This window comes from Bufo gargarizans, chromosome 2, assembly GCF_014858855.1.
Source record: "Bufo gargarizans isolate SCDJY-AF-19 chromosome 2, ASM1485885v1, whole genome shotgun sequence".
In the NCBI taxonomy this organism is placed as follows: Eukaryota; Metazoa; Chordata; class Amphibia; order Anura; family Bufonidae; genus Bufo; species Bufo gargarizans.
Window position 1 is genome coordinate 460895044 of NC_058081.1, and position 22665 is coordinate 460917708.

Here is a 22665-nt window from a genome sequence, read left to right on the forward strand (position 1 = left end):
CAGGGCAGTATAAATACCCCACATGTGACCCCATTTCGGAAAGAAGACACCACAAGGTATTCCGTGAGGGGCATATTGAGTCCATGAAAGATTGAAATTTTTGTCCCAAGTTAGCGGAAAGGGAGACTTCGTGAGAAAATACAAAAAAAATCAATTTCCGCTAACTTGTGCCAAAAAAAATAAAAAATTCTAGGAACTCGCCATGCCCCTCACGGAATACCTTGGGGTGTCTTCTTTCCAAAATGGGGTCACATGTGGGGTATTTATACTGCCCTGGCATGTTAGGGGCCCGAAAACGTGAGAAGAAGTCTGGGATCCAAATGTCTAAAAATGCCCTCCTAAAAGGAATTTGGGCCGCTTTGCGCATCTAGGCTGCAAAAAAGTGTCACACATCTGGTATCGCCGTACTCAGGAGAAGTTGGGCAATGTGTTTTGGGGTGTCATTTTATATATACCCATGCTGGGTGAGATAAATATCTTGGTCAAATGCCAACTTTGTATAAAAAAATGGGAAAAGTTGTCTTTTGCCAAGATATTTCTCTCACCCAGCATGGGTATATGTAAAATGACACCCCAAAACACATTCCCCAACTTCTCCTGAGTACGGCGATACCAGATGTGTGACACTTTATTGCAGCCTAGGTGGGCAAAGGGGCACACATTCCAAAGTGCACCTTTCGGATTTCGCAGGCCATTTTTTACACATTTTGATTGCAAGGTACTTCTCACACATATGGGCCCCTAAATTGCCAGGGCAGTATAACTACGCCACAAGTGACCCCATTTTGGAAAGAAGACACCCCAAGGTATTCCGTGAGGGGCATGGCGAGTTCCTAGAATTTTTTATTTTTTGTCGCAAGTTAGTGGAATATGAGACTTTGTAAGAAAAAAAATAAAATAAAAAAAATCATCATTTTCCGCTAATTTGTGACAAAAAATAAAAAGTTCTATGAAATCACTATACCCATCAGCGAATACCTTAGGGTGTCTACTTTCCGAAATCGGGTAAATTGTGGGGTTTTTCTACTGTCTGGGCATTGTAGAACCTCAGGAAACATGACAGGTGCTCAGAAAGTCAGAGCTGCTTCAAAAAGCGGAAATTCACATTTTTGTACCATAGTTTGTATACGCTATAACTTTTACTCAAACCATTTTTTTTTTTTGCCCAAACATTTTTTTTTATCAAAGACATGTAGAACAATCAATTTAGCGAAAAATTTATATATGGATGTCGTTTTTTTTTTTTGCAAAATTTTGCAGCTGAAAGTGAAAAAAGTCATTTTTTTGCAAAAAAATCGTTAAATTTCGATTAATAACAAAAAAAGTTAAAATGTCAGCAGCAATAAAATACCACCAAATGAAAGCTCTATTAGTGAGAAGAAAAGGAGGTAAAATTCATTTGGGTGGTAAGTTGCATGACCGAGCGATAAACGGTGAAAGTAGTGTAGTGCAGAAGTGTAAAAAGTGGCCTGGTCATTAAGGGGGTTTTAGCTAGCAGGGTTAAAGTGGTTAAACAGGCGTGATTCAGTGACATTATTGCGCCTCCTGCACTTAACCGCTTTACAGACTGACTGGAGCAGATCTGTATTTAGAAATGTGCAGCTGTCAGTTCAGCAGGTAGGCACAGCAGGCACGATGACATCATTGCATTCCTCCTTCGTGCGCTAAACCATTGGTTGCATTGGAGCAGAAGCGGACGGCACATAAGGGGGTGTAGCGTTACATTACCCTACTTCGTGAGATTTCCCTACCTCCTGACTTCCCGTCGCACGGCTAATGACGTGAGGAGGCGTTCCTGAGTTTTGACGATATGCGCAAACCGACAGTTTATGGACACTGCTCATGCGCCGGCCGGAGTTAGCCGCGCTTGCGCACTGGGCCGTCATATTTACCTACTGAAGCTCTCCTGCGCATGCGCAGTGTCCCGGTGTAAAGCTGAACTCCGCTGAGATTTTCCGGTTTGTGCATGCGCAGATAGTGAAAACTCAGGAACGCCTCCTCACGTCATTAGCCCTGCGACGGGAAGTCAGGAGGTAGGGAAATCTCACGAGGTAGGGTAGTATAATGCTACAGGGGCACTATATCTGTGGGGGTATAATGAAAAATGCATACAAATACTGTATAAAATGGATTTTATTTTAAAAATGACAGGAAAGTAACATTTTCTGAGATAGCCACATAGATTGTTATTAGCTAAACACTACACCTATAGTCATAGCAGTATGCAACCTAGATACCAGGACCACTACAAGCAAACACCACTGTTTTCCAGTAACTAAAATGGCAGCTCTTATGATGATGTTATTTATAAGGGACACCCTCCATCCTTCTGACAACTAGAGAACGCCCTGTGAGTTCGATATACTGTCTCTTCCTGTAGGTGGCACTAGTTAACACTTAATGAGGTTCTCCAATGTGAAGCTGGTCTTCAGCAAAATGGCCGCGTGCCTTGAATCCTGCGTACTGCTCTGGAGACAGATTTTCACTGTAAAGTAAATGAGGCTCTTGTGAATGGTGTCTCCGTGCCTCTCTTAGAAGAAGTGAGTAGTATAGAAGGAAGGTCTGTACCATGCATGCACTCGTATTAGATATTGTTTGTATGGTAACTTGAAGCTGAATGTTTTCTTCGCTGACAGTGTGCTCTTTCCCCCCTTGTACTGTAGCAGCCAATAATATTCGCAATGTGTAGCACTAGTGTTATGTAGTGTGTATCAGTGTATACATCACTTATATTAACAGCGTGCAGGAGAAAAAGTCGAGACAGCTACTATTTTTTTGTATACTATGTTATTGTATACTGTTAGTATATGTTCACACTGGCACAATACTCATTGGGGTAGATTGAGCAAAACTGGTGTTAGGAAAACTGGCTTAGAATAGTAGCCCCTAGCAACCAATCATATTCCACCTGTCATTTTTTCGGAGCACCATTGGAAAATGAAAGGTGGAATCTGATTGGTTGATGTGGGCAACTAAGCCAGTTTTCCTTTTCACTACTTTGATAAATCTCTTCGCTGGCAGAGCTTCGGGTTTCTGCCATGGTTACTGCTGCGGGTCCACATGTAAATTAACCCCTGTTCAACTGGGCTAATCACTGTGTGGCCTCCATCACGGTCACACTTATTTTGACACAGTTTCCACCCTGGAATCAGCACAAAAAACACTCTGTGTGGACATATCCTTAAAGGGGTTGTGTCACTTCAGCAAGTGGCATTTATCATGTAGAGAAAGTTACTACAAGGCACTTACTAATGTATTGTGATTGTCCATATTGCCTCGTTTGCTGGCTTGATTAATTTTCCATCACATTATACACGGCTCATTTCCATGGTTACAACTAGGGATGAGCGAATCGACTTCAGATGAAACATCCTAAGTCGTTTCACATAATACTTTGTTTGAATACTGTACGGAGCTCCGTACAGTATTAGAAGGTATTAGCTCCTATGAGCCGAAGTTATTACTTCGCATAATAACTTCATAAATCAATTTCTACTGTAAAAAGCCATTTCCCAAACTCAGGTTCGGTTCCAAGGTACCACTTGGAACTGAACCCGAGATCGGGAAATATTTTTAAACAGTAGAAATAGATTTATGAAGTTATTATATGAAGTCTCGCGAGACCTCGCGAAGTAATAACTTCGGCTTATAGGAGCGAATACCTTCTAATACTGTACGGAGCGCTCGCTTCGTACAGTATTCAAACAAAGTATTATTCGAATCGACTTAGGATGTTTCATCCGAAGTCGATTTGCTTATCCCTAGTTACGACCACCCTGTAATCCAATAGGAAAAAGCGCTAAATCTAATCACACTCCTGCTGTCCTGCCCACCAGAGAGATTATTATATTATTATTTTTTTACCCCGACATATAATCATTAGATTGCAATTTGTATAAAGTAATGACATTTTATCTATTACCATGTAGATAGATTAGTATTTTCCTATTCAGTGCTGCCACCTGCAGGCCTGAATTGGAATATACCAGTAATAAGCCTAGAAGCTTTGTACAGGCTCTGGCTTATTACTTCAATGGAACGCCTTCCCCAATCTCAGCCAGGGGGAGGTGTTCTAGCCTTCCGGGTATTTGGCCTTTCAGATGCCACGGTCACATTTGACCATAGCCCCAGGTGTCTGCTGTGTAAAGACCCAACATCTGCCGTACATGTACAACACATCTGAGGAAGGGGCTAATGGGGTTGTCCATGATAATTAAAAATATCGGACAAGCCTCCCAAGTGGCAAAAATAAGAAAGGATGTTATACACGCCTCTTTTTCCAGTGCCGTTGTCTGCACAGCTGGTCCAGTCCTCTTGGCGCTACGGCTAATCATGGGCATTAAAAAGTTACACATTTTTGCACAATACATTTTTTGTCAGAAACTGGTGTAATTTATATCTGAAATCTACGCTAGCATATAGCTGGCTTTGATTCACGTTTATGGCGCACAGGAAGCCCAAAGATGGGGCAAATGTATTGCAATTTGGTGCAATTGACTCCACTGGATACTTTTAATGCATGAAATGCCCATCTTAGGGTACCTGCCAAAGTTGTGGAATATGCACTTTTTTTGCGTGGATTCCTGAGGACAAATAGCATAGACTTAGTACAGTACCATAAAAATGTAGCTCCTGTACACTTTGTGGATTTAGAAATCCTCAGCATGTCAGTTATGTTTGTGGTTCTAGTTGTGGATCTCACACTTTTCTAATGAAGTGTGAGATCTGTGGCAAAACCGCATCAAATCTGCACCAAAAACTGCTATTAGAAATAGCTTTTTTGGGTGCAGAAACTCACAGAAATACGAATGGAAATTTATGTGGATTTTCTGCATATTGACCTGCACTTGTGTGATGCGGGTGAACACACATAAGATGCACACGAATTTCTGTGCGGATGTATGCGCATTTCAGCACCATATCTGCACAAAAATCCGCAATTTCTAAATGCTAAAAACGCAAACATAATTGACATACGGATTTGGAAATCCTCACAGCAGGTCAATTTCTGCAATGGAAAAATGTCATTAATCTCATATACTCTGCTGGCACTGGAGTACCCTTCAGTTTTTCGGTACATCAATCTGGCACGTAGTCCGCATCCTGTGCAGGTAGTCTATGGCGGCTTTCACACAGTCGGTGTTTGGTCAGTGATTTCCATCAGTGATTGTGAGCAAAAACCAGGTGCTGGTCAAAGACCTAGAACAGAAGCAGATGTTTCCCTTCTACCTTATCTCTGTGTGGCCTCCACTCCTGGTTTTGGCTCACAATCGCTGGCCAAACAGTGAGGCCTTGTCCGTTTTTCACTGATGTGTGCTGTCCGCATTTTCTGTGGACAAGCACATGCGCCCATTGATTTGAATGTGTCTGTTTATTTACACATCAGTAGTTTTTTTTTACTGACCATGGGTCAGTAAAAAAAGATCACGGAGACATGCACTACTTTGGTTCGTGATGCAGACCAAACCCACCCATTGAAGTCTGAGTCTGTGAAAATCATGGACACAACGCGAATGTTGTGTCGATTTTTCACTGTAGACTGATAGGATGACACACGGAGGGTAATAAGAAATACATGGACGAAACACGGATGCTTTTTTTTCACTGACATCAAACTGATACGGAAATGTGGACGAGGCCTTATTGTGTGAATGCGGCCTTAGTAAATACCCTGAAGTTTTCTAAAATTTGTGTTTGGCCTGTTTTCCTGTAGGTCCCGTAACCTCACACTGGATTGTATAATAGCATTTTAGTGATTTGATTGAATTACTCTATTAGTTAGATTTGCTGTTAATCTTTTAGGTCTGAAGATTGATTGAATTATGCCTTATGGGAATCACCCAGTGACACCTATCATAAAGAATGTGGCATAGAAAGAAATTTGGCAAGACATCACAGCCAGAATTGGAAGATTTGAGGACACAGCGCAGAGAACGAGAGACAGGTGATTTTTATTTTTGTCCTATTTTCGGTATACAGTGGTCCCTCAAGTTACAATATTAAATGGTTCCAGGAGGACTATTGTATGTTGAAACCATTGTAAGGGCTCTTTCACACTTGCATTCTTTTCTTCCGGCATAGAGTTCTGTTGTCGGGGCTCTATGCCGGAAGAATCCTGATCAGTTTTATCCTAATGCATTCTGAATGGAGTGAAATCCGTTCAGGATGCATCAGGATGTCTTCAGTTCCGGAACGGAACGTTTTTTGGCCGGAGAAAATACCGCAGCATGCTGCGCTTTTTGCTCCGGCCAAAAATCCTGAAGACTTGCCGCAAGGCCGGATCCGGAATGAATGCCCATTGAAAGGCATTGATCCGGATCCGGCCTTAAGCTAAACGTCGTTTTGGCGCATTGCCGGATCCGACGTTTAGCTTTTTTAGAGTGGTTACCATGGCTGCCGGGACGCTAAAGTCCTGGCAGCCATGGTAAAGTGTAGTTTGAATATTGTATCCTGAGGCAATTGTATCTTGAGGGATCACCGTACTTCTTGCTGGGTCATGTCATTTTATGAGCGAACCTGCCGGCCTATTTAAAGCACTCCAGAATTTTTTTACATATAATGTTAAATCACCGTTATATTCTACTAGTCTCATTTGTTTTATCCCAGATGCATACATACACTTTTATTATGGGCATCTGACCCCCATCAGACCTCAGATCAGCCCACCTTGTCAGACCCCCATCAAACTTCAAATCAATTAAAATAAAAAAACTCCTCTTACCTATCCGGCTCCTCTCCACCTCCGGCAGAAGTCGAGCTCCCCGTCTTCCCGGCCTGCACTTCTCTGTCACCTGACTGCGTGCAGCGTCAGGTCATAGTGCGCGCACTTCGTCCTGACTCTGTACGTGGTCAGGACAGTAAAGCGTCTGCCCCAGGAAAGAAGACCGGGAGGGTGAGTATTACAAGCATTCCGGCGCTTCGCTCCCCGCACCTAATGGATACTAGTGAGCGTTTTTATATGGAAGTGGTCACTAGTATTCGCTTTATAAGACGCACAGCCATTTTTCCCCCACGTTTGGGGAAAAAAGTGTGTCTTATAAAGCAAAAAATACGTTAGTTCCATTATAAAATTCCCCTGACTCACACTGCCTGTCTGTGAATGCTGTGTGCAGTATATTCAGTGTATTTCTATGAACTGCAGCTTCACACTGCTCTGGCTTGCAAGAGCTAATATGGAGAAACCTCAAAGCAAGTGGTAGGAAAGACAGGCTAAAGCTGCATCGGGATACACTGATACTGCGATGTGAGGAGACAGATTTTTTGTCACTGATATATCACTTGTTGCCCTTAAATAGGACTCAGAAAAGGGATAATGCAGTGTGATGAGACTCTGCTTTCTTTGTCTGTGGCAAGCCAGAAATGTCTAGTGGAATGCCGGCATTCATGCTGGAAACCCAACAGACCCTATTATAGTGAATGGGATCCAGCGGGCCCCAATGGTGTCCGGCTGCACCGCATACAGCAACTCTGGTACAGTGATCCCTCAAGATACAATGGCCTCAGGATATAATATGCTCAACACACAATGGTCTTTTCTGGGCGTTCTGTACTGCCCCCTGTGTGTGGCAGGATGAGCTGCAGCTTCATTTTACTTTTCTGGTACATGTATGTACTATGCAAGACCCTGAAGAAGCTCCTGCTCTTACCATAGAAAGTAATTTACAGCTTCCAGCATCTATTCTTGGTTATCTTATTTTTATTAAAACTTCACTTTTTATTATCTTCTTCAGATTACATTTTCAGGCCTTGGCACCAGTTACTGGTTTTCCATAGAGTTATGGACTCAAGTTAAAATGGTTTCAACTTACAATGATCATCCCAGAACCAATTAATATTGTAACTTGAGGGACCACCTTACACTGTTTCTCTGCCTGGACAGAATACCAGAATGCCTGCCGCATATGTGGAGGTAGCCTTAGACAGTTGGCTGGTCTTACTGAAATCATTGGGTTTAGTAGACTTTTCTCTTATTTGTATGGGGTCTTCAGCCATCAGTCTGTCTGCACCCACAGGATCCAAACATATAAATCATATACTGACTGTATACAAGTGTCATAACTTGTATGTTTGGACTAATGTTTGGACTTGATTCCAACCAACGCTCTACCTTTTAAAGGGGTCGTCTGACATAATTAAAACTCCAATGGCAGGCAGTGGAATAAATACTTTCATAAAATGTGGGCTTGGTCATGGTAATAAGTATTATATGATAAATATTCCTCTTTAGCGCTAAGAAAAGCAAGAAGAGAAGAACAGCTTATCAGCAAGAGGCTTCTGCAAAATCTCACTCATGATGATGAGATCCTGGAAGAAAATGTGCAGTCTCCAATCTCTGAACAGCAGGTTCGTAAGCGCATTACTGGTTACAAATTTATGTTATAAGTAAAAAGCAGAACCAGCAGTAAATGTCTGATGTGAAAACAGGAAAGCAGATAATTCATGTCTATCTGAAAATGGAACCTGAGACAAAACAGACCTGCCGTCATTTATTATTTCAGCTCATGGAGTTATCACTCCAGAGGAAAATAATAGAAGGTGTAGGGCAATCTGGGCTGTACCAGAGAGGGCCACAAGGGAAATGAACAGAAAACACTGCTCCTGCTTCTAAACTCTAAGGGTGACCATAGAGACAGCAAGGGCTGCACACAAAGGAAGTTGTCTCAGGAGAAAATTGAGATCAGTCAGAGATGTTGCTGGATTGCAAGTAAAGATGTCAAATCTTAAATACAATTTAATTTAAGTAAGACACAGCAACATCTATATTTGAGTACATGTTTTGATGATCTATCAAAAAATTTGGCACCTCAGCTATTACGGCCAGTATAATGTGGTTATATTTCTCGCTCGTATCATTGGGGGACACAGGAGACCATGGGTATAGCTGCTGCTGCCACTAGGAGGCGACACTAGGCAAAAAAGTGCTAGCTCCTTTTCTCAGCTATATCCATCCTGCATACTGTGAGCTAATCAGTTTTAGCTTAGTGTCTGTAGGAGGCAGACCTCCCTGCTTTGCAGGGCGTCTTCTTTTGTTATTTTTCCTTCCCCCCCCTTTAGGTATGGGAAGCAGAGTTTCCTGGCCTCTCTGTTTACCCGGGGAGGAAGGCCGGTGTCGGTTCCCCTCACTGCCCGACCTCCCCCAAGAAGGCAAAAGTGGACCAGGACGGCCCTGCTCCCCTGCATCCCGCCAGCCATGGGGTCGCCTACATTTCTGCAGTCCCCCTCCACTCCAGCCTCACTACCACCTCAGTGCTAGTGGCTGAAGAGGTGACCCTGCTGGTACCCCGGGGGGTGAAGAGAAGAGGATGAAGATGCAGTGAGTATTGTGAACACAGGATGAGTATAACCCCTTCCATCCACCACCTCCCCCAATCTCTTACTCCCCTCTCCATTCCTCCCCTCTCCACCCCTCCATTCCCTGGCCAAATACTGTTTCTTCCTGGCCCGTGTTCTCTCCTTGCACCCCCCTCTCTCTGCCCCATACCTCCGGGGTTTACCAGTTCCCAGCGGTCACATCCCCTCCAGGGGCGACCACTTCATCCAGCTGCCGGGCATCCAGGACGCCCATCCTTGGTCTTCTCGGTCCAGGGTTCGAGAATCTTACAGCCTTCTGTTCCGGCGGGAAGTCCTTCCGGTCGGCCTGCTCCTACGAGAGTCCCCATTCCTAGCACCCCGACCGGGTATCTCCGTCGATAGATGCTCCTAGTGCTTCCAGAGGACTCCAAGCACTTCACTTGACACCGTCAGCGCCCACGCACTGCCGAAGCTTGGTGGAGGTCTCGCCGTCTCCTACCCACCCTGGACCTACGACAAGGCTCCACGCTCCAGTGGGTTAACCTATCCTAAATGCAGAGACCGGAACCAGGAACAAGCTCTTACAAGAGCTTATACTCAGGGGAGTATTGTGATATAGCAATCCCCAAGCGTGTAGTTATCGCATTCCCCAAACATGAGCCAAAAACTTCATGAAGGTATAAAAGCAGCCTCTGACTGTACCTGCACGTACAGCCTCTTTTATTCACAATCCACAAACATAGTACTGCCCACAGGGTTTTGAAATACAACCAATCAATATATTACAACACATACAATGTAAGTACAGCAACCAATCGGACACAGGACAGATATGTAGCAATTCAGGATACAGACACCACACATCCCCACAATGCATCATGGTTTCCATTCACTGGCATGGAAGGGACTGGGTCTCGATGAGGCATACCAAGCGCTACGTTGGTACGCGGTTCAGCGGGTTCCCGGAATGGCCAAATTTGACAAACCCGAGGGCAAGGATTATAATGGCCCTGGCTTATTATGGGGGACCTTTGCAGAACCGGAATTTGGGAGTGCGGCAGAGTCACGGCTTTGGGACATATTTGACTACAGAGAGGCTGTGCTGGATCTCCCTATGGCCGAAGATCTAAGGCCAGACCTGATTGAACTAGCTGTCCAGGAATGGGAACTGGAGCAGGATTACCAGCACCTGTTCAGCTCCAGTCAGTCACCCTATACCCTGCAAGTACCACCAGAGCAGTGGGAGATCGAACAGAATTATGCGGACTTATATAATCAAGTGACACTAGAGTATCAAACAGCTTCTTTTGTTAGAAGTCTCATGACAAGCCTCTACGGCTCTAGGGGCATCTGTCTTCCACAGTACCTGCTCCTTAGGAGGCGTTTCCTTTTCTAAGCAGAGATGTATGCTGCGATCTTTACCTTTTGGATCGGCTTCCAAGAGTGTATTCCGGCGAGTGTATGTTCTCTCTCTCTCATGTATTGTAGCATGCTCTCTTTCAAGAGTGTGGTTGCTCAATTTCCTCAGGCTGTCTAATGCCAGTCATGATATGGTCCTGGATTCAGCATCACTTCCGTTTGTCCAGTGGCGGAGGTTGCTTTGGCTGCACTCTTCTTGCCCAGTAATTCCTTCCAGTTTTCCCAGTTTTTTCCTGGGTTGAAGTATCCCATCCTGATACATTTGGTAAGGTCGTGTCTGGGTTTTCCTGTTGCTCGTTCGCCAGGTCTCGTGCATACCCAGATTCTACAGGTTAATTTCTGTTTAGGAAACACCCCCTTGGTTTTCCATTGGGCCTATTGCCATGCAAGACATCCTGGGTTTCCAGTCCAGGTCCCAACAGCAATTCTGTGGTCCTCGTCATCCGGAAGTACCGTCAGACATGCTTATCCTTCTTAGGGATATTATGTGCTGCTTTCCATATCTTTTTGATGCCTTTCGAGCCTTTGGGCTTCATTTAACTGGGCTCCTCTTTTTGCCCAGTCTAAGACGCTGTACGTTCTACGCTCTCTGGCTGGCCTTCTTGGTCCATGCTATTCCTGTCCTATTCAGGGTACCTGTGCATCCTTTCCCCACATTTCTGTGCAGGGTCCCATAGCCAGCCTTATATTTGTTCTAGTCTTTTATTTCCTCCCCATGGTACTGCTTTGGAATGTCCCATGGTCTCCTGTGTCCCCCAATGATACGAGCGAGAAAATAGGATTTTTTTTGTGCTTACCTGTAAAAATCCTTTTCTCGCTGAGTTCGGGGGGGGGGGGGGGACAGCACCCACCCAGTAAGTACATTGCTGGTTCTTTTTAGAGGGTCCCATCTGCTCTTGGTTCTGACCCATCTCCAGTTCTCTTTCATACAATTGACTTCTCCTGACTGCTCCTACTGCTTTTTTACAAACTCATTAGCTCAGTGTATGCAGGAGGGATATAGCTGGGAGGAGGAGATAGCACTTTTCTGCCTAGTGTCGCCTCCTAGTGGCAGCAGCAGCAGCTATACCAATGGTCCTGTCTCCCCCAATGAACTCAGCGAGAAAAGGATTTTACAGGTAAGCACAAAAAATCCTATTTCTCGCCCATTTTCCTTGGGGGACACAGACCTTGGGTATAGCGCAGCTCCCTAGGAGGCGTGACACTAAGTAAAACTGTTAAGCCCCTCCTCCATCAGCTATACCCTCAGCCTGGAGATAGAGGCTACCAGTTTTAGCTTAGTGTCCAAGGAGGCAAGACACTCCCTGCTACTGCAGGGCTGTTTTCTCCTTGTTATTTTTACTTTTTCTTCTAATTTTGTTATTTTATTTTTTCCTAGGGATACCAGAGACGCATTAGACCTCTCTGCTCTCCCGGGGTTGAGCTGCGCCAGTGCCAACTTATCTGCACTGCTGCCTCCCCCACAGAAGCAATAGGAGGATCTGGGCAGCAATGGCTCCCCTACATCCCGCCAGCTAGGGGGTCGCCCGCACGCCAAGCCCCTCTTCCAGCTTCCTGCCACTGCGGTGCCAGTGGCTGAAGGGGCGACCCTGCTGGAAAGGACTGAGGGTGAAGACGTCGGACGGTGAGATGGCTATTCCAGCCCATACCCCGTCCCTATCTGCAGCATCTACCCCTCTGGGTAAGGGGGGCACCCGTGGTCGCTCATTCTGAGCGCTCATCTGCAGGACAATGCAGCACAGCAGCATCCTCAGCACCCCCACGCCGTTCCCCCCCACGCTGCTATCTTTCTCCCCCCCCCCTCCCCCTCATTCGGGGCTGACTCCATTTTTCTCTTCTCTCTCTCCCCCTTCCCGCCGAGAACGGGGGGCGGGGCTTAGCGGTCCCGGCAGGGGGCGGGGCTTACGCGCGCGTCATTTTGGGGGCGGAGCTACGTTCTCCTTCACAGGAGACATTTCAAGCGCTGGAGGGGGCGGAGCTTGTTCCCCGCGCTTTCTGCTGAGGTTTCCCGCGCTTCCTCACTCCTGACAGGAAGCTGGGACACGGTGGGGGACTCTAACCTCCTGTGTACATCGCTCGGCTTCTGTGGGCGCTCTCTGCTGCTCACTGCTGTTCACTGCTTCTCTGCTGCTGCTGATCTGGGCCATCTCCTGACGTTCTTCTGAGGCACTGGTAGGACAGTTAACCCTCTCCTAACCCTCCTGGTCATAGCTGCTATAACCCTTTGTGGTCTCTATATTAGAGTACAACCACACTTCAGCATGTCAGATCCCACAGGTGCCCCCAAACCCTGGTACCATGCCTGTACCGCCTGTAAGGAACTTTTTCCGCGTGGGCAATCTGAGCCGCATTGCCTTGCATGTCAGGCCCCGGTGCAGGGCCCGCTTCCCGCTGCGCCCCCCGGTGCCTCTGAACCCCCTGACTGGGCTAGGTCTCTGTCTCAGGCGGTGGAAAGCCTTACACACGTAGTGGGCCGTCTCGTGGATAGACCGCCTCTCCCGCAGGCTGCCACAATCCCTGTCGCACCCGCTGGGACTACCGTTTCTGCCGCCCCCACTGGTTCCCTGCCTCCCAGCGAATCTTCCAGGGCCCGGCATACTCAGAAACGTTCAAGGGTTGAGCGCACATCTTCTCCAGATGCTTCGCTCTCTCCGCCATGCGTGCGAGCTCAGTCAAGTCTATCCTCTCAAAGGGATACGCTTTCTGAGGGAGAACTGGCGGATTCGGACGTGGACATGGACTCAGAGCTTCCGTCCAAATTGGCGTCCGCGGTGGGGCATCTTGTCACTAGCATCCGTGATACCTTTCAGCTACACGATGACCCCCCCAGCTCTGAACAGGCCGGCGTGTCCTTTCTCCGCCCCAAACAGGCCTCCAAGGTTTTTCCCATACACGCTGATTTTTCTTCTGTGGTATCCAAGGCTTGGACTCGGCCTAACGTCCGCTTTATTACACCCAAAAAGCTGGACATTTGTTATCCCTTTCCAGCGGATTCTGTGACCACGTGGACATCCCCGCCTAAGGTTGATCCTCCCGTGGCTCGCCTGTCCAAAAGCACTACTATTCCTGTACAGGACGGATCTTCCCTCCAGTCTGTTGAGGACCGTCGTACGGAATCCCTCTCCAAGGCCATATTTACTGCCTCTGGTTCGGCCCTTAGACCGGTCTTTGCCTCCGCCTGGGTTGGCAAAGCGGTCTCTGAATGGGGTTTGCAACTGGAACGGGAGTTAGGGTCGGACGTCCCTGTTCAGGACCTCCGTTCCTTAGCCCAACTAATTGTTCAGGCCGGAAAATTCGTCTGTGAGGCCTCCCTTGATGCGGGTGCCCTCATTGCCCGTTCCTCTGCCCTGGCAGTTTCTGTCAGGAGGGAACTCTGGCTGAAGGTTTGGGCGGCGGACGCCGCTTCCAAACGCTCTTTGGCCGGCCTACCATTCACGGGTTCCCGCCTGTTCGGAACCCGTCTGGACGAACTTATATCAGAGGCCACGGGTGGGAAGAGTACTCACCTCCCCCAGTCCAGGCCAATGGGCGCCCCCCGTGGTCGCGCTGGTTCGTCCCGTTTTCGGTCCTTTCGCAAGCCCACCGGGTCTAGACCCGCGGCCAGTTCTTCTTCCTCTGGCCCAGCCCAGGATAGACGCAAGAAGCCGTTTTTTCGGACGCAACCTACCTGGCGCAAGTCCCAGCCTGCACGGGCTCCCACAGGCCAGCAGCCCTCTGCCTGAAGGTGCGCCCCCACCCACCCGGGTGGGGGGCCGCCTTCTCCTATTCAGGAACGTATGGCGGGCCCACATCTCAGACGCATGGGCGCTCGAGATTGTATCTTGCGGATACAAAATCGAATTTGCGTCCATTCCGCCAGACCGTTTCTTCCGATCCCGTCCTCCGCGAGATCCCGTACGAGTGGCCGCCTTCTTCGCGGCCATTCACTCTCTAATGGACAAGGGTGTCGTCGCCCCCGTGCCTCCGACGGAAAGGTTCAGGGGGTTCTACTCGAACCTCTTTGTGGTTCCCAAGAAGGAAGGCTCAGTGCGTCCGATCTTGGACCTAAAACGCCTGAACCGTTTTCTCCGACTGCAGAGATTCCGGATGGAGTCTCTCAGGTCCGCAGTGGCCTCCCTGGAAAGAGGGGATTTCATGGCCTCAATCGACATTCAGGATGCATACCTCCACGTTCCGGTTGCTCCATGTCATCACCGCTTCCTGCGCTTCGCGGTGGGGGACGATCACTTCCAATTCGTCGCCCTTCCCTTTGGTCTGGCGACGGCTCCTCGAGTGTTCACCAAGGTCCTGGCCCCTGTCTTGGCCCTTCTACGTTCAAGAAGTGTTTTTCTTCTCCCATACTTGGACGACATCCTGGTCAAGGCACCCTCCTTCTCTCAGACATCCCGCAGTGTGGAACTCACTCTGGAGACCCTGACGCGGTTCGGTTGGATTATCAACCACCCCAAATCTTCCCTTACCCCCTCCAGACGGCTGATCTTCCTGGGGATGCTCCTGGATACAGAGTTGGCGGAGGTCCGCCTTCCGTCGGACAAGCGTCTGGCCCTTCGCGGGTCGGTTCGCAGTCTCCTCCGTCATCACCGCCCTTCCCTCAGATCCAGCATGCGGTTGTTGGGAAAGATGGTTGCCTGTTTCGAAGCGGTGCCGTTCGCACAATTCCGATCCCGCACCTTTCAGAGGGCAATTCTGTCGGCCTGGGACAAATCACCGAGGAGTCTGGACAGGACCTTTCTTCTGCCTCCCCTGGCTCGGGCTTCCCTCGGCTGGTGGTTGCATATCCCTCTAAGGGGGAAGTCCTTCCTTCCACTGAACTGGCTGGTGATTACCACAGATGCCAGCTTACGGGGGTGGGGGGGGGGTTTCCCTCCCCGGTCCGTCCAGGGCGTTTGGTCTCTATCGGAGTCCAGACTTCCAATCAATATTCTGGAACTGAGGGCGATTCTTCTGTCCCTCAGACACTGGACCCATCTGCTGAGGGGCCACCCTGTTCGGATCCAATCGGACAATGCCACGGCTGTGGCATACATAAACCATCAGGGAGGCACTCGCAGCGATGCAAGAGGTGACCCTCATTCTCCTCTGGGCGGAGACGCACGTGCCGGCCTTATCTGCGATTTACATCCCGGGGGTGGACAACTGGGCGGCGGATTTCCTCAGCCGGTCCACCATCGACCCGGGAGAATGGTCCCTGCACCCAGAGGTGTTCGAAGCCCTTTGTCTTCGCTGGGGTCGCCCCGACGTGGACCTCATGGCCTCCAAATTCAACCACAAGGTCCCCCTATACCTGGCCAGGGCACGGGACCCGAAGGCATACGGCGCCGACGCGCTCGTCCTTCCGTGGCGCGAATTCTCCCTTCTGTACGTCTTTCCTCCTTTTCCCCTCCTGCCACGGGTTCTTCGGAGGATCGCGGCAGAGGGCGTCCCCGCGATTCTAATCGCCCCGGATTGGCCCCGCCGGTCTTGGTACGCCGACCTAATGTTGCTGTTGGCAGACGCACCGTGGCCACTGCCCTCCAGGGAAGACCTTCTCTCTCAGGGACCGATCTTCCACGAGCATTTAGGCTCGCTACGTTTGACGGCGTGGCTATTGAGACCGCCGTCTTAACGCGACGGGGTTTCTCCGCGGACGTAGTCCGCACCATGATCCGGGCTCGTAAGCCCGTATCCTCTAGGATCTACTATCGGGTTTGGAGGTCCTATCTGGGGTTCTGTGAGTCCCGGAGCATCCCACCTCTCCGGTTTTCTCTTCCCACAATCCTGTCCTTCCTCCAGTCGGGTCTGGACCTGGGGCTGTGCCTCAGTTCTCTGAAGGGTCAGATTTCGGCGCTGTCTATTCTTCTCCAGCGTCCCCTGGCCCCTCTAGGGCCAATTAAGACCTTTTTACAAGGGGTGGCTCACTCTGTTCCGCCGTACCGCCCTCCAGTTCCTTCCTGGGACCTGAATGTGGTGCTCTCGTCGCTCCAATCAGCCCCCTTCGAGCCTTTACGGGAGGTCTCCCTTCGCCTTCTGTCCTGCAAGGTCATCTTTCTTGTGGCCGTCACGTCTCTCCGACGGGTGTCGGAGTTAGCGGCTCTTTCTTGCTCCGAACCTTTCCTGATCTTCCACTAGGATAAGGTTGTGCTTCGGCCTGTCCCGACTTTCCTGCCAAAGGTGGTCTCCGCCTTTCACATCAATGAGGACATCGTCCTTCCGTCGCTCTGTCCCTCTCCTTCCCACCCCAGAGAACGGGAACTGCACCGTCTGGATGTGGTCAGGGCGTTGAGGATTTACTTGGAGGTCACCGGGTCCTTTCGGCGCACGGACTCCCTGTTTGTGGTTCCGGAGGGTTCGCGCAAAGGGTTGGCGGTCTCCAAGGTGGCTATTGCCCGTTTCATTAAACTGGCGGTGTCTGAGGCTTATCGAGCCAAGGGCAGACCTCCGCCTTTCGGCGTCACTGCTCATTCCACCAGAGCAGTCGGAGCTTCCTGGGCGCAGAGGCATCGGGCCTCGGCTGAACAGTTGTGCAAAGCAGCCACTTGGTCCTCTCTGCACACTTTCACAAAGTTCTATAGGGTGCATACGCATGCATCAGCGGATGCTGCTTTGGGCCGCCTGGTTTTGCAGGCAGCGGTTTCCTGATGCTCTGGTGGTGTTCCGCCTTGGGTTTGTGGTCCCTCCCTTCTTGGACTGCTCTTGAACGTCCCAAGGTCTGTGTCCCCCAAGGAAAATGGGCGAGAAAAGGAGATTTTTGTATAACTTACCAGTTAAATCTCTTTCTCACTCTTCCTTGGGGGACACAGCACCCACCCTTCTATGTTTGGTTACAGGGTTATGGTCTGGCGCCCCGTTGGGTTGCTGGCTGGTTGTTTCCGTTATTGGTTGTTATCCTTTCACTACTTGGACACGCAACTGGTAGCCTCTATCTCCAGGCTGAGGGTATAGCTGATGGAGGAGGGGCTTAACAGTTTTACTTAGTGTCACGCCTCCTAGGGAGCTGAGCTATACCCAAGGTCTGTGTCCCCCAAGGAAGAGCGAGAAAGAGATTTAACTGGTAAGTTATACAAAAATCTCCTTTTTTTGCCGGCCACCTAGTATCCTGTGGTAGTTGAGAAACCAAGCTCCCCCTGACAATCCCAAAAGAATACAAGCACCTGTTCATGGGACCTGTATTCTTTGAACAAAGAAAGTAACTGAATGTCCTCTAGGATCCCCAAGTTAAGGGACATATGTCCCATCAACAGTTCTCCTTCACAGCAGTGATTTTGGCCATGCTCCTAAAAATGAAAGCTAAGGTGTAGTACCCTGCATAGCATGTCACCAAGAGCATCAAAGTGCAGGAAGAAATTGAATGAGCCATAGTGCTTCATACTGAGGATCGGTGGGGGTTCCTGCAGTCAGGATCCAACAGTTTAGTAAGTAGTGACATATCTTAGCAATGTGCCATCACTAAAACCTCTCTACATTACTCGTGTTCATGCATGGTATTAGTCAGATATGGCCTAATATATTTGCAGTACATTTGCCTTTATTTCATCTCTATCTTTTATTTTCTAAGCTTGTACAACTTGTGAAAGACATACATGATGGGTCACCTGACAAGTTACAATCACTTATTGCTCTTCGTCAGAATCTCCGGAACAAAGATGTGCAGTTTATGTTCATCAGGTATTGCATCACTTTTTTTTTGCCTATATATTTCCAAAACAAAACTTAAAAGTGTAATTTTTGCAATGGTTTAGGCTCTATTCACACATCTGCAATTCCATTCCGAATTTTGCTGAATGGAATTGCCGGCCCATCCATTTCTATGGGGCCCACACGATGTGCGGCCCTGATCTGGAATTGCTGACCCGCAATTCCGATCCTGAAAAAAATAGAACATGTCCGATTCTTGTCCGCAATAGCGGACAAGAATAGGCATATTCTCTTAGTGCCGGCAATGTGCGGTCCGCAAAATACGGAACGCACATTGCCGCTGTCCGTGTTTTGTGGATCTGCAAAACACACACGGATGTGTGAATGGACCCTAAAAGTGTGACTCGGCAAAGATTGACCAAATCACCTGACTGTAATGTTAAAGGGAATGTGTCTTCAGGAAGTAACCTGTTGTTTAAACATTCTTTTTTTTTTTTTCTTTTTTTTTTTTTAGAATTTTGGGTGTTTTCAATTTTTATACCTTTGTATAGATAACACATAAACTGCCATTCACAATAAGTGATGTCACAGATTATATACTCTCCTTCCCCTGCACTGTGACAGCTGCACAAGTCACAGAACATGTCTAGAAATCTCCTCCATAGAAATCAATAAATGTTACCTGTGTATTGGGTCCACATAATATTATAAAGGAAATACAGTAAAAATTATACAATCAGAAAATAAAAACAGATTAGAAAATAAAAATATATTTTATAAATGGTAAAAAAAATATAGATGATAGATTTCCCATGGCCATATTTACAAGGCGCATGAGGGCACGTGCCTATAGCGCCAAGAAGGAGGGTAGGGCAGTGGCACTTCACAGAGAAAACTAATGCTTTATGTTGATTTTTTTCCTTTAGTGCTTCTTCTCATGGGGTTGCATCCCCTGACTTGGTGCTGCAGTTAACAAAAGTAAATGATAAGGAGACATCAGATCAGTCAAATGAGGAGAAAGGTGGACCCAGTATATGACCCATATGTACATTGCCAACTATCAGAGAAGATTTCTCTACCTGTCACAGAGCAGTCCATTCCATAATCCACACACTGACAGCAAATTAGTAAAGCTCCTCACTATAACTACAAAAAAAAAAAGCAGCAGCCACACAGTAAAGGCCCCCTAACAAATTCAGTAGCTGTCGCCCAAACTATAGTTCAGATAAAAGCTCACACGAGTCCCTTCTGGCTTCCTCATACACAATCGGCTGAACATGTGTGTGTATCCTATGGGGAGAGAGGAGAAAGCCCCTGTCGGACAGAAAACAAAAAGATCAGATGAAAATATTCACCTCGCCTGAACCTTCTACTCTAATATAGTTTGTAGAGTGTTCGTCGAACCTGTTGTAACATAAATGTATTTCACACTATAAACTGCATGGCCGATAACCACATCACAGAACCACAACAATCGTGGTGAAATCAGGAGAGTTTTTTTACTGCCTGATCAAAATTATTTTTATGTAGCTACTGTATACAAGTCAATAGGGAGCTTTAACCAAACTGATGCCTAGGGCATCAGAAACTCTAAAACAACCCTGACATTCCCTTTAAACATTTAGAGAAGGAAATCCTAAAAGCAAAAGCAGTAGAAAGCTTCTAAGGCTGATTTCACATCTGCATCATATGCGCCTTTGGAGGCTTCCATCACAGATTCGTTCAAATATACGTGACAAAATAGTGTGGTATGCTGCATTATTCTGTTTGGTAAAATGCTGAACTTGTGAACGGAAACCCAACGGAGCCCATTATAGTAAATGCGGTCCATCTGCTGCATTTGTCTTCTATTATATTTGTTCTGCTTCTATAATAGATCAGAAATTATTAGCCCAAAGATGAACAAGGCCTTGTGTGAGGTCCAAAATTCTGTGCTGACTTATTTTTTAATGTATCTTTATAAGTGGTAAGAGATTTGGAGAGTTGGAGCAGGACTTTTAAGTATGAAGCAGAGTAAATGATGACAGGACTCCTAAGAGAGAGTGTGAGAGTCCTGATCCTGCCCCCACACAGGATGATTGACAGCTCTCCTATAACATTACTGTGCATGTCATTGTTCTTCTAATAATAAATCTTCTATATTTCTCTCCCTAGGGCAGAGGGCAGCATGCAGGCTTTGATCAGGTTATTCACTTGTCAGTTTAGCAATATTCAGATGGAAGCAGCCAGGTGTCTGCATGAACTCTCCAACTCAGATGATCCAGCTATCTGTGAAGCATGCCTACCAGCTACAGTATACCTGGTGACGTATTTGTCAGGGAGCAGCCCAGTGTTCTTGGTAAGGGACAATTTTTGACATTGATCTCTTTTCCAATATATAAGCAAGCTTCATACTGTCTGGTCCTGTCTAACCATCTCTACGGGCATGATCATGTGAGGACATTACAATAGACCCACAGTCAGAGTGGAACTATGATGCAGTTAGCTTGGGTCAGATGAGCCACCATCAGTCTGTGAGATGCAGATGATGTCGGAATATTTATGCTGTCTCTGATTAACAGTCTGTATTATTTATGTGAATAAATTAGAATCTGTAAAGGAGGAGATTCGAACCTATTATAAATACCAAAGAGAGCTCGTGATCTGCGCTAAGTTAGACGACAAAAAGAAGGTGGTGGTAAATCAAAATATATATTAAATAACAATACTACAGTGCAAACTATTATATAAGAAAATTGGTGACAAATGAAATTCAATCGATGATATGCAAATTTTTAAGAAAGCCCATGTAATCTAGAGTATAAATATATATATATATATATATATACACACACACACTAGAATGCCTTATTATGACAATACTTGCAATTATATTTAAAGCAATTTGATACCTTATTTCTCTCAGCCGACAGATATCATACTAAACCCAAATCTGGTTTATACCATATTTAATCTTTTATCTATACAGATATATATACATAATCAACCATACTCAGTTCCTTGGAGATGATACCGTGTTCTCACCAGTATATTTACAATCTCACTGGATTGGAATGATACTGCAGTTACACCCCAGCCTTATTCCAAAACAGATACTATACACAAAGTATGGTTAATTAAATATATATAGATATATAGTATATTAAATCTCTTACAAACTGTAGGCAAATTAATACTATACCAGTGCATCGACTAGTAGAAATCAGTTTCAAGGTTCAGGATTATAATTCCACAATTCCTATCTTCTATCATGGTGTGGTTTCAAGATGGCTGCCACTTATAGCTATAGGTAGTCATTTGGATGAATAATTCCCTTAGGTGAGTGGATCAATGGAGATTAGGAAGATTATTCTAAGAGAACTCCCCTCAAAGAGCTGATGCCCCCTTTTTATCTTATTCAAAAATGGGATTGGTCTAGTTTTATAATTAACTAGTGATAACAACTTATCACTTAAAGCCCCCCCCAGTGATTTTGCAATCTAGGTCTTAATTTTACTCTAACACTAGATGGCACTAAGGCTCTATGTAAAAAGTCTTAGCAATTATAGCTATTTTCTGTATATTTCCCTATTAATTTAAAGAAGGGATAAACTTTAACTAAGATTCCAGACAGAACCTTGAAGAGATCTGAAAGAGACAATGAAGTTTATCTTTTGTCAAACATCTAGTCTCTTTTTAAATTCCATACACACACTACGACACTCTTGGTCATTGTTTGGTAAAGATATAAGGTTTGTTTATGATCACCTGTATCCACAATTCCACACTTCTCATTCAAGAAATCTTAGCTCATTAACTTACACCATTCGCTGACATAGTACTCTTAAACTACCTAGGAATTTCCACCTCAATTCTAACATTAAATGAATATCTCTGTAATTACCATACTCTTAGTTATATAAAACATATAATTAAACCAATAATATAAAAACGAAAAATCCCTTTACGTGATTATTCAAATAAACCTTACAATATGTGGTAAAATTATATTCTTTTTACTCACTGGGAATAAATCAAAACATAGCATATTCCTTTATCTGAGTAAATGCCTCAAATTGAATCTGTCTAAATCTTCTTACAAGACCAGACTGTGTCAACACTTCTGTACAGATAGTTAATCTGAAGTTAAGGGATTCTAAGTCCAAAGAATACTGAACTCCCCTTGCCATTTCAAATAAGACAAGGAAAGATGTCTGACATTCAGCACAGATATCAGGATATCAAAGTCTATATATATGATGAATTATTTTATATTCAAAAGTTCTGACAATGACACACAGACTGTTTCCCAGTCTGCACATGGTCATGTACATGAGCCCTTAGGTGGTTTGTTGTGCCGCT

General features: G+C 46.4%; 1 protein-coding gene across 1 annotated transcript in view; it reads left to right on the forward strand.

Annotated features, from left to right (window-relative positions):
- The first annotated feature begins 2444 nt into the window (after window positions 1-2444).
- Window positions 2445-22665, forward strand: part of TMCO6 (transmembrane and coiled-coil domains 6) — a 59550-nt gene continuing 39329 nt past the window's right edge. Inside the window, 5 exon segments of the mRNA XM_044281038.1 lie at window positions 2445-2540; window positions 5803-5944; window positions 8228-8343; window positions 18245-18354; window positions 20479-20662. Coding sequence (XP_044136973.1) covers window positions 5863-5944; window positions 8228-8343; window positions 18245-18354; window positions 20479-20662 — 492 coding nt within the window. The 5' untranslated portion in view covers window positions 2445-2540; window positions 5803-5862.